Raw genomic sequence first — 12,735 nt, forward strand, 5'->3', positions numbered from 1 at the left:
GAAGTTCTGCACTCCTTGTGTGGAGGTCTGCTACTGATGCTGAACCTTGAATGCAACAGAAATAAGTGAAGATGTGTATTGTTACCTCCAATTTCACATCATGGTCCTTAGAATAGTGTTCATCCACAGTTTCTCCAGTAGGTGAGCGTGGTCGAGTGGCTGCAGTAACTGACAAGTCTCCACGCGATATTAAAGTGCACATGTATGCATCATGGGAGAAAACGTCATGTCGAATAAACTCGCAAAACAGCAGCACCAGATTCACAAATTCAGTCTTCTCATATCCACTGTTTGGGTCAGCTACCAAAAAAATTAATTGTAGTTTAAAACATAAATGTGCTCTTCAATTCCATAAAAATGTCTTTAAAACCATTTTTAACCATAGCTGTTTTTTATTTTTGTCTTCTAAGTACCGCTTTTCTTCTCTACATAATAAGCCAACTCTAATCCAGTGCTGCATAACTGGCATACTTAGACTTGTTACCATTTAGGGCATCTCTCTGAAGAACTTTCTTCTGGCAGTGTATTCCAAAGCATTCTGCTCCATAGACTTCTGCCCACATTGCATTACCAGCAGGCTATTCACTACTCATTTCTTTAATGTATTTCTACCATGTTTAACAATGTACGAGCATATTACATATTGTAAAAATGGACACACTAGGATTGCTCTCTCTCTCTCTCTCTCTCTCTCTCTTCCTCCCCCTCCCCCCCCACCTCGCCAAAGAAGTCTTCATGATTTTATTATGTTTCTATCTATTGGGGCATTTTAGGGTGACTATATGAAATTATGTCCTTAGTAAACACCTTTTGAACACAAATCCTTTGAAATATTTTAGAAAACTATTTGGAAGATTATTTTATTACAGATAAATGTTAACTTTATTTTTTCAGATAAACATACTCATGTGTATCTGAGGGGGGGGAAGGAGAAGAAAGAAAGAAAGAAAGAATCATCCACTTTTGCCAATGAGTTACTATTGGCTGACAAAGAATCAAGAATGAATAATCATTTTTGAAGGTGACTATTTTACTTAATTTGCATTTGTCACAGCAATACTAAAATTTTACTCCGTTTGTAATATATCAAGCATTTCATGTTTGTAATCATGCAGAGGTAGCAGAGTAGCTTTTTACCACAACTTCTTTAATAGGAAACAACACCTCCAGCTAGCCACAAATTCAACTCATCAACAAGTATTTGAAACCAAAATGAAGTTACACTGTAAAATCTGAAACTAGTTCAACCATTGTTCTACAAACAGCAATAATTTGCTGTAACATTAAGCAATTTAGGGATGAACAAGTATGTTTGCTAGGTCACTCCTAACTTTTGGCAAACAAACAAAGTCCTTCTATTTTTCACCCTAATGCACCTTTTATAAACTCTGTTTGTTGTAGTTCTCAATATAGTACACTATCACACTTACGTAGTTACAGCCCAGCTATGCTTTCACTTTAAAAATAGAACTATCAGAAGTGTACATCTGCAAAACTAAAGTGAAAATTTCAGTTAATTCCTGAATTGGGAAGGAAGCCAAAGCTCACTAAAAAATGTTTGCTATAAAATTAAAATAGTCTAAGTTTCAAAAAAAAATTGTTCAAAGGACAGATAAAATTGCACACAGCTTCAAAAGTAGAACCCCCAGATGCAGAGAAGTGGTAACTCAGAGGAGTGAGAGAAGTATCTTTTTAAAAAAGTACAATTATAGTATAGCCATTTTTCCTCTATTGATCGATACCATCTGCACAGTATTCTCATTCTTGGAGACTGAGTAGCTCACACAGTATCTCAAAAGTATTCAAGTACAATACATTCTGCAACAAGTTTAACAAGAAGGCCAGTATGCAACCCCACAAATACCAAGCTGAATGATTTCAACATACTTTTGTTTTATGTTTCAGATAGAAAAGAGAAGGGAAGGAGAAGATACCTCAAAACACCAACAGAAAGATCTAAGAAAACTGAACTTCACAAAATGAATAATTCAAAATTTAGCTCTCTCAAATCCCCAACATGAAAAAAAAATCTCTAAAGAACAAGCGAGTTAGGCACCCCTACTTTGAGAACAGGTTTGTGTGACCCAAGGACTTCTTGATGCCAATTAACAGAGGGTACAGGGATATATAAGAGTACTGGGATCACCAAAATAATGTAAGAGGCCTAGTGAAAGCATGTCACACTAGTCATCATAATTAATGTGAAACGTATGTATTGTGACAAAGCTCTGTCCTTGCCTCCGTGGGTCCTGCATTTCCTGGCGGATTTCACTAGCCTCAGAGGCTCACTGTGACCCTCCACGTAACCCTCCTCTCTCTAGAGACAAGGGTCACAGTCTACTGAGCCATTTTCATCATAAGCCAGCGAGGGAGGTGAGGAGAAGTTATCCTTCCTTGCACAGTCTCTGTTGTCTCCCAGTCTCAGTGATTAATCAGGGGACAAAGGTGCGGGGGGAGCCCAGGCCCACCCTCTACTCCAGGCTCCAGCTCAGGGACCCTAATAGTATCAGCTATGGTAATGACCTTTTAGAAACATAACATGTACAATTCCCTGGGCTACTTCCCCCACAGCAGCCCTCACTTCCTGAAGCTCCACTTCACCCTTATCTCAGGGCCTCCTTCCTTGTGCCTGATATGGTGTGTACTACTCAGCCTCTCCACAAGCACAACTTCCTCTCACAGCTCCTGACATGCCCACCCTCCTGACTAACTGGGAGGCTTTTAACTAGTTTCAGCCAGCCCCTGATTGGCTTTCGGTGTCCCAATCAACCTAGCCTTCTCCCTGCCTTCTGGAAAGTTCTTAATTGGCCCCAGGTGTCTTAATTGACCTGGAGCAGCTGCCATTTCACTTATCCTGGTACTAGGGATTTGTTTAGCCTGGAGCTAATATATCTATCTCCCACTACTTTTCCATAGCCATCTGGCCTTGCCCAGTCACAGTATGGAAAATACATGAGGACTTATGTATAGATGCTGAATATTATATTCTCTAGGCCTTGTCGTTAAGAGCAGATCAATCAAAAATAGCATTCCTTGAGACAAACCTCCAGACAGAAGATGAGACACACTTAACTCCCTCCCGGACCATTGATGTATTGTGTATCTTACAAAAGAAGTTTATTAGCATACTGAGTCAAATGCTCATGAAGAGTTTACAGAAATTTTAGAAGGAAATCAACAGGAAGAGGTGAATAGTGGGGGGAAAGGGACCCTGTTTTCAGGTGAAGATCAAAGTTCTGGCCTGTTATATCTAGGGCGCAGATGAATCCCCGGGTATCCTTCAATCTGCAAAGACAAATGATATTTGGCTTGAACTTATGAAAGAAGGATCTCAGCCATCCTGGTTGAAAACACTATGGGGAAGACTTGTGGTAAGCTACCATGTAGGAAAGAAGAATTTACTCACCTTATGCAGTAATTGCAGTTCAAGATGTGACCTGCTGTGGGCACTCCATTTCAGACGCGCATGTACCTGGCCTGCACATGAGTCCTGTGCCTCCTCACACCAGACACCAAGGCTATGTAGGGATGTGGAGGTGAACCACCTTAAGTTCCTTTTCCACTCAAACATCTCCATAGAGAACAGTCTGAAGCAGAAGGGAAGGGAGGCTGGGTAGTGGAGCACCCACAGGGACACACATCTCAAAGCACTGCAGTTACTGCACAGGTGAGTAAATTCTTCTTTTATACACGACAGTTTACCACAACATAGTGCTTTGAAAACGTACGTACTGAGGCCCACGGAGTAGCCCTACGTATCTCAGACACCATTATGTTTTTAAGCAACACTATGGATAATAAATGCCTGTGGTTTTATAACAAGTGACAATACATCCAAATATCCATCTTGATAGTCTTTGAGCAGAAATCATAGATCTCTTGGATCCATCTGCAAAGGAAAGGAACAGTCTTGGTGACCTTCGAAATTGCTTGGTCCTATCCAAGAAGGAGACCAGATACTTTCTAACATCCAGGATATGAAAACATGACTCCTGAAGAGTTATGTGGCTTCAGGAAAATCACTGGTAGATTAATAAACTGGTTAACATGGAACTACAAGAGATTCTTCAGTAAGAATTTAGGATGTGAGCACAAAAAAAGCCTTATCCTTGAAGAATACCGTAAAACAGGTATCTGCCATCAAGGCACCAATCTCCCCAACTCTATGGGCCAACGTGATGGCTACTAAAAAGGCCATCTTCACAGATAAATGGAGTAAAGAACAAGTTTCCACAGGATCAAATGGATGTTTCATAAACTAATTGTATACCAGGTTCAGGGCCGGCTCTACGTTTTTTGCTGCCCCAGGCAAAAAAAATTTTGGCCACCCCCCACACCCTTTTTTTTGGCTTTTCACGTTTGCACTTTGCAATGTTTTTGTTTTCTTTTGTTTTGACTGTTTCAAATCTTTTAAAAAATGAAACCAGAGAATTTGTAGTTAGTGAAATAAAACAATTTCCTATTACTGTATTCATTTAATTTTAAGCATTGAGAAATGTTTGAGAAACGCTTGTCTTGGTCTAATCAACTATGAATAATTTACATTCTGAGTCCAACTTTTCAGTATAAATGAATCTGACTTTTCTCAAAGCTGTATGTGTGTTTGCAAGAATAATTTTCCCCATTTTCTAAATATATTCTCCTGTTTAGCACTTTCTTTACCAAAGTGACAGAATCTGCCAAGCCTATTGTTGTTCCAGTGCCACATTTCCATGCTATGCTAAGCCAGTCCTTCTGTAGGGAGTATTTCTTGTTAGTATGGCAAAGGAAAAAAGGTAAAGCACACACAAAATCTGTGGAGGTTCCTTTGCTCTGGCAGGAGAGGGAAAAAATAACAGGCAAATCTGGTTCACAACTGAGATCAGACTGATTGATTGCAGTAACAAAGCCAAGTAAAGTTTAAAATGGATTTAAAGTTAACAGTGTGGCCTTGTAAAAGACCATTTGAGCTTTTTGACTATAGTCTCTGGCTGTTGTCCTTTTGGGCCACAACCTGAAAGTTACTTGTTATCTGTATTTATTTTTTTGGAGTTCTGATCTCAGAGCATAACTTTTTGAAGAATATATTGGTACATCTGTCAAAGAATTTACAGCTAGAGTGGGGGAGGCGGTGGCAGGGGCTGTGCACAAGGCTGCTCAGCATGGGCAATTATTGCTTCAGCTGTTTGGACAAAGACACAAAATCCTAAGATGGGAAAGGGTGGCGGATTTGGCAGCCCAGGAGCAGCAGCTGCGTTGCCTGCCCGGAGCTGGGCTCGTGCGGACTGAGCTGGCGGGCTCGGAGTGCCTGGGATTCCCGCCCCCCTCCCTCCCGCAGGAGGCTGGCGCTGGGCAGAGGCGTCAGGCACCTGCCCGGGGGTAGGCTTGGCCCGAACACTGCAGCCCCAGCGCCACTGGAGAGGAGAACCCTCGGATCTGCTTCTCAGCTGGGCTCCCTGCTCCGGCAGCCAGGGGCTGCTCCCAGGAGGGGACCTGCCTTTCCCTGCACTTGCCCGGATGGAGCTGGCGCTGCTGCCCAGGTCTAGCCGCCATCTGCTCCCCCAGTGCACAAGCCTGTGCCTGGGTGCAGCTGCCTGACAGGAGCAGCCCATGGGCATGGGCTTGCGCCCAAGCCACGCTGGTGCAGCTGCCCAGTGTTAGCCCATGGGTCGAGCAGCTGCCCGCGACTAACCAGCCTCCTGCGCTGCCCATGTGCTCCAGCCTGCGCCTGGGTAGCACCGCCACCACTGATTGCTGGGACTAGCCGCCTCCTCCCCTGGTGGATGCTGCCGGGGAACAGGCGGAGCCCGCAGCTGGGGGGGAGGGCTGCCCCGTCCGCCGGAGCACCTGCCAGTGCCCTCTGCGCTCACCAGCATGCTTTACTTGCAGATGGTGATCATGGCAGGGAACATGAGGCTGGCTTATTACTTCGAGTACATGGACACCTTCACGGTCAACATGCAGGGGTTCTTTTGCTATGAGGGCTCCTACCCAGGGCTGGCTCTAGGTTGCCACCCCTGGAAATGTGCAGCCCCAAGCACGTGCTTGCTTTGCTGGTGCCTAGAGCCGGTCCTGACCAGGTTCATGTCCCAGGTCGGGGTGAGATCTTTTGTCTGGGGGGTAGAGCATCCCCAAACCCTTAATAAACCTACATGATATAGCATGAGCAAATATGGAAACTCCCTCTATAGCCAGAAGAAAGGATGATATTGCAGCCAAATTGACCTTAATTGAGTTCACTGATAATCCCGAATTCTTCAGATCCACCAAATAATCCAGGATGACAAAGAGGTACAGCTTCAGGCAGGAAGCAGCAATGACAGCATCAATGAGAGAATCTCTTCCATTTCTGCAGGTAAGTAGCACAGATTGACTTCTTCCTTCTACTCAATAACACCTGTTGCACTTCCTCAGTGCAGGAGGATTCTTCCCACAAACCATCCAGGAATCACACCTAGAGGCAGAGAACACCTAGATCGGAGTGAAGCAACCCACATCTGTGAGAGGAGATAAGGAGTGGTGAGGAGCTTGAGCAATGGATGGATGCATAGATAAAGCATATAAGGATACTAAGCTTGTCTCAGACAGGTTGGTATTATTAGGATAAATCCTGTGTCAGTGGAGTTGGAGGAAATGCATACAACAGATCATTCTTCTGTCCCCCAAAGAATTGCATCCCAGATCCCATCTTTAGCAGAAAAGAGGACACTTCTTGTTCCTGAAGGTGGTGAAGAGATCCACCTCCAGCAGACCCCATCTTTGGAATACATTGTAGAGCACTTGACAGTCTAGCTCCCATTCACAATCCTGTGAGAAGTGCCTGCTGATGACATTGGTTGCAGTGTTCTGAATGTCTGGGAGGTGGCATTGTATCTGATGAGCTATGCACCAGTTCCATAGTTTCACAGCTTCAGTGCATAGAGGAGCAGGGACTTGTTCCTCCTTGCTTGTTGATGTAAAAAGTGCAGAACATGTTGTCCGTCATGACCCTTATTGATTTGTCCATGATCAGAGGTAGGAAATTAAAGCAGGCATTCCTGAGAGCCTTGGGCACCAATAGATTGACGTGGAGATTGGTCTCCTGAGTTATCCATCTGAGTTGTAAGAGCATTGAGATGAGTTCCCCATCTTAAGTGTGATGCATCTGTTGTTAAAGTTAGGGATGGAGTTGGGCAGCAGAATCGAACTCCTGTGCAGACACTGAGTTGATCTTTCCACCAATCCAGGGAGTTCCCCACTTAAAGAGGAACCATCACCTATCTAGCCAAGATGTGTCTGACTGGAAACTAGGTTGTTCTGAGCCAACCTTGAAAGCTATGGAGAGGTAGCTTTGTGCGATCAGTCTCAAAAGTACAAGCTGCCATGTGTTCCAAGAGCTGAAGATAGTTCTTTACAGTGGTCTGATGATTCACATGAATTGTGCATACCAAACCTAACAAGACTACAAACCTGTCTGAGGGAAGGTAGGCTCTGGCTGTCAACGCGTCCAAAGAAGCCCCTATAAACTATGTTCTTTGCAGGGGTTAATGTGGATTTTCTCACATTTAGCTGGGACACAACTCTTGGAATGGAGCAAGAGCAGTTTAGATTGGAGAGAGCACGGCTTCATAAGAATGGTCCTTGAGTAGCCTGTTCTGAAGATATGGGAAGATGAAGATTGCCTCCTGTCAGAGATAAGAAGCCACTACCACCAGAACCTTGGAAAACACCCTTGGGGCAAAGAACAGACCAAAGGGAAGCACTTTGTATTGAAAATAATCCTGGCCTATAGTGAATTATAGATATTTCCTGTGCAAAGAGTGTACCACTATATGGAAATACAGATCTTGTCGGTCAAGGGCCAAAAACTAATCCCCCTTCTCAGTGAATCATGAGCCATGAAAGGTGGTGGAAACATAACCATTTCATCTGGTGACGAGGATGAAATGGGTGTTTGAGGGGTAGCCTCCTTATCCACACTGGCATCAACCCTGTTCCTCACGTCTCTTTCCTGTGGGGTGAACTGGTTGGGGAGGAGAGGACTGCACAACTCTAGTCTCCCTTTGAGATAGTACTTGTGGTCTGGAGAATTTCTGTTGGTAAGCAGCTCAGGGACCTCAGTACTGCCATCAGGGAAGGGGGGGGATATGGGAGTGGAGGTGACATACAGGGCTGGTTCCATCAACCTTGATGACAGTCATGATTTTCCCTGCAACTCGAAGAATGGATTCCTGACCGGGGGGCGGGGACACACACGACGACGACACGGACACAACCCTGAACTGATATAATGGAGGCTGACTGGAAGTCTCCTTCATTCTCCCCAAAAACATCCAATGTAGGAGCCCTAGGGTACAGTAGAAGTCTGGAGATCGAGGTGTTGGTACAGAAAGATGCTCACTACACATGAGAATTGGGGATTCCAGCTCATCCATCATGGACAGGTCCCTCAAATATCTAAACTCTTGCAGTACGGAGCTGGTACCAATGTAGCAGCCAAGGACATAGTAGCCAAAGCTGATGGTACTGCTGATGGCAGGCGTAGCGATGTAGACACCAATGGAGAATGGCATAGTTGCTTGCTCGTTAGCAAGGGTGCCAAATGAATAAGTGCCAAAAACACGACCGAGCTTGACAATAGCAGGCCAGGATGCTTATGCTTGCCCTCCTCCCTGGTAGAGGGGACTGATGCCCTGTTGGAGCCATATGTCTCCCACAAGCTCCAGAACTTTCCAGATCTTCTGGTACTGGAGGAGGAGTCCTTTGACTCAGTGGTACCAAGCTAAGTGGTTGAGGCTTCAGAGACTGTAGATCTTACAGGCAACCTAGGCTTTTTTGGAGCAGGCTCCTTCAGAAGAGAATCTGTACCCCACTTTTTGGGAGCCCTCTCAGAAGCCTCCTATGACTTCCCCTTCTTAGGAGCCCTGCATCAAGAGATAAGGGGAACTGGATCTACCTAGAGACAGATGTATGGGTTGTGGGCTCCTGACCTGACTCAGAGGCTGGTTGAAGTGAGCACTCCATCACTAACAGTCTGAGCTTAATCTCCTTGTTCTTTCTTGCCCTGGAATTGAAAGCTAGACAGCAATTGCACTTCTGGGTGACATGGGGCTCCCACAAACAATGGACACACTTAGAGTGGCCATTGCTCACAGGTATAGCCTCTCAGCAGGAGAAGCAGTGTTTGAAGCCTGGCAAGCCAGGCATGCACTGCCAGAAAGACAAGGCTCCCCAACAAGAAAGATGGAGGGGGGGGAAATCCTCTCACTACTAACTAACTAATTTTAACAAACTACTATAAAAAGAATACGAAATAGCCGAGGCACACTCAAGGCAGGCAAGCTAGAGCTCTGTCTCAGGCCAAGGAGGTAGAGAAGGAACTGGGGGCAGTTTGCCCACACATCCACATATGGTCTCTGTGTCCAACAGGAGAAGCCCAGAAGAGCAGCCCCTAGTGACAGGAATCCAACATAACATCTAAAACAGCAAAAACAGTCCGCAGTCCCTGAGACTGTAAACACCGAGAAGTGTTTGCCCTGGGTAGTCCTCACCAAAATGAGACCATTAGCACCTAAATGCAGATTTTACAACAAACTTATAACAATTTCCTGTTGCTAAGGAAGTACATTGTTGAAGGACTGTACTATGTATGTTTCTACAAAACATTTATAATCTCCTTCATGCAAAAAGTGTCAGCAGTCCATGTACTTGCCAGGCTTCTGAGTCAGGAGAAACTGTTATGAAACATCATAAAGGAGTTTCATTAGACTAAGAAATTTTTGATGGCTACTTAGCATGCCCAATAAAAAAAAATCCCACTTGTTTATAATCTGACCAATTTTCTTTTCAAGTTAAGCACTGAGAACTAAATATATACCAAAGTCAGCCATTTTGAATTCCTCATGAAATCAATACTTTATATTATGAATTATGCATGAAAAGTGTATCTTTCCCATCCTAATACTGCAATTCAAACATGGATAAAAGGAGTTTGCTCAAGTTTTCCAAAAATTCACCTTTGGGCACAGAAATCACTGGAAGATTTCAGCACAAAAACGAAACATTTTGGAAAATTATGATAATGTGAAAATGGGTGGAGGGGATCATAATGGAAACTGCAAATTAGCAGCACATGGTCTGACAAAGCAGAATAAATTCAGCAGCTGGACACAAGACCAATTGCTCTGGTCCTATTTTGGAACAGAGATGAATTAATACTTACATAATGAGGGAGCCTGTGTATCTAAAAACCTCAGTAGGACATTCTGAAAGACAGGAAGGCTGGATCCAGGGAGAGAAGCTGAAGAAATAGATTCTTTTTCATCCAGCACTTCTGACTCACCACATCTCTACACAGTGGGAGAAAAAAACCAATTAGCATATCATGCAACTCTAAATGTGACAGTGTTTCTCTTTCTCCTCACAATGTAATATCCACCCAAATCCCAGAAATCCCACTGAAGCACTACTGAAATAAAGCATTTTCCCACCTCTGTCTACCGTCACTACTTCTAAAGTGCTTATTTAAGAGTTATATAATAATTATGGAAAAGATGTACATGAGAATTGGATAGAATCACCACTTGTATAAAACGTTATAGTTGGAATGTTTTAGTAAAATTCAAACAAACTTAATTTTCTGGATTGATTACACAAACAGGCTATAATTACAGCTTTAACAAAGGAAATTAATTTTCTTCTTTTGCGTGCATTACCCATTACTGGTGTAATGGGTTCTCCCATCCCCTCACTGCCTGGCTGCAGGGCAGGAGGTAGCTTGAAGGAGCACAGGGCGTATGGAGAGTGAAAGTAAAAATATGTTTGTGTGTATAGTGCTATCTGTAGCCAGTTCCGGTGGAAGAAGCACTTCTATAAGAGTACTCTGGCTGCATTAAAAAGACTGTTGCATCTTAAATCAATACAGTCTTGCCTCCTACTTTTGGATACCCCTTATGCTAAACTTTGTTAGTAGGACCATCTATTGAAACAGTCTGTTCGACATGGCTTAAAAAAAACACAGTTTACACTGATGACCATTAAAAAGTCAATATTTATCAATGGGCTACCACACCACAGGACCTGAGGTACTCAATTATTAGATTAACAATTAACTGAAGTACCAATGGCATCTCCATTTGATCTCCAATGTGGAGAGGGTTTAATTTTATAAAGAAAAAGAGTTGTAGAGGAGCTAAAGAAATATTATGAGCCAAATGTCAACTGATGTAAATTGGCTTAGATCCATTTATCTCAATAAAGACACACCTTTTACACCAGCCAAGGACACAGCCCTGAGGCTATGTGAAACAGTTTCGCTGTTCTCTCAGATTCAATGGAAAAAAACTTAGCCAGTTTTACATAATGTATGGTTCTCTTTAAGACACATTATTTTGGTTCAGAATTGCCCACTTGGTTTGTAGAATTCTCCAGATTTTGTAGGCCATCAGAGCACAATCTTTAGTATGCATAATCGTGCACCTGTCAACCCAGTTTAACACTCTAATTTCTTCAAGGGACAATAGATGGCAAGCCTCCACACACAGTACTATATATAAACTCCTAATACACAAAAGCAAACCATGACAGGAAAAATAAATAGTAATAAAGCTAACTGAAGCTAGTTTAAGGTTTATTTTTATTCAGAAGCTTCTTTATCATTCAAGTTAAGACATGATTCAAGAACCATAAATTGGTGGTATAACATCCAATTTGCCAAGTCTGATTCAACAGTTTAAAAACTCTATGTTGTATCAAGCTAATTTCTCCTCAACTGCTCATTTTAAGTGCACTGGCAACATATTATACTAAAATGAGAAAGAATAACTTACTTCTGCCTCAATTTCTGCTTGCCTCTTCTCCAGGAGTTTTGCCACAGCCATCGCCCTGTGTTTGCCAGATCTTTTACAGCTCACAGCCCATTCACAAAGCAATGTTACCACAGCTTCATCATTAGGGGCAACCTGTTCAAAGGAGAAACAAAATAGTCATTTCACTTCCACAGGAATAGCACTGCTTATTTATTTGCTGGCTAGAACCAGCATGGAACCAGGCTGCTGGTGGTGATGTACTTTGTACTAGCACTCTGTTTTACCCACGTGAAGCAATTTTTAGAAATTACTGATGCATGTGTATGCACATTTTATCTTCTAAGGGGATAAAGTGGGTGTGGGAGGGCATAGTGGCAGCAGAAGAAGGAAGCAAGGGGCACAACGGAAGCATCAACAGATATAGGGGGATATACTGGGGATAACGGGGAAGAGGAGGGACAACGGTAACTAATGAACAAGGGATAAGTGAATCTGGGGCTGGGTGTAGCAGAGCACCCCATATTTCAAATTTTATACAAATTTCATGCCTGTCACATGCTGATTCAATGCATGTTTTATGTAATTTGTTCCTCAGCTTTGCGCCTCACCAACGTAGACAGGTCTGGAAGAGACAGGGAGGTCTGTACTTTCCCCACCCCCTAGAGAAGAGAAACCCTGAGCGCCCTCACCCCCAGGAAGAGAAAGACGGGAGAAGTCATTCATCCCCATTCACTAAGAAGAGCACGCCAAGGATCCCTCCTTGCTCAAATCACTAAGTGTTGGAAACAGCCCTGTTTTCTTCTCTTCAGTATGTCAGGAGAAATAGAAAATAGAAGGCCCAGACTTTTCCTCCAGCTTCGCCACAGATCAGTGCTAGGTGGGAGGCCTCTTAAAGAAGGGATTGTTTGTGAACAGAGGACCACAGAACTTTAATGGGGAAGGGAGAGAGGGAAGAACCTCAACATGTTCA

At 43.5% G+C, this 12,735-nt stretch overlaps 1 protein-coding gene and 1 long non-coding RNA gene across 9 annotated transcripts in view; one reads left to right on the forward strand and one right to left on the reverse strand.

Moving 5' to 3' along the window:
• Nucleotides 1-12,735, reverse strand: part of MED12L (mediator complex subunit 12L) — a 334,051-nt gene that overhangs the window by 228,393 nt on the left and 92,923 nt on the right. For all 8 annotated transcript variants that reach the window (XM_048863447.2, XM_075132179.1, XM_048863442.2 and 5 more), the window contains exons 11-13: nt 11,787-11,918; nt 10,181-10,307; nt 86-300 (exon numbers count right to left, since the gene is read on the reverse strand). In XM_048863447.2, coding sequence (XP_048719404.1) covers nt 86-300; nt 10,181-10,307; nt 11,787-11,918 — 474 coding nt within the window. The remainder of the gene's footprint in view (nt 1-85; nt 301-10,180; nt 10,308-11,786; nt 11,919-12,735) is intronic.
• Nucleotides 700-4,470, forward strand: LOC142073268 (uncharacterized). Its single transcript, XR_012670070.1, has 2 exons — nt 700-1,021; nt 1,906-4,470. It is a non-coding gene; the product is annotated as an uncharacterized LOC142073268 (long non-coding RNA).

This window comes from Caretta caretta, chromosome 9, assembly GCF_965140235.1.
Source record: "Caretta caretta isolate rCarCar2 chromosome 9, rCarCar1.hap1, whole genome shotgun sequence".
Taxonomy (NCBI): Eukaryota; Metazoa; Chordata; order Testudines; family Cheloniidae; genus Caretta; species Caretta caretta.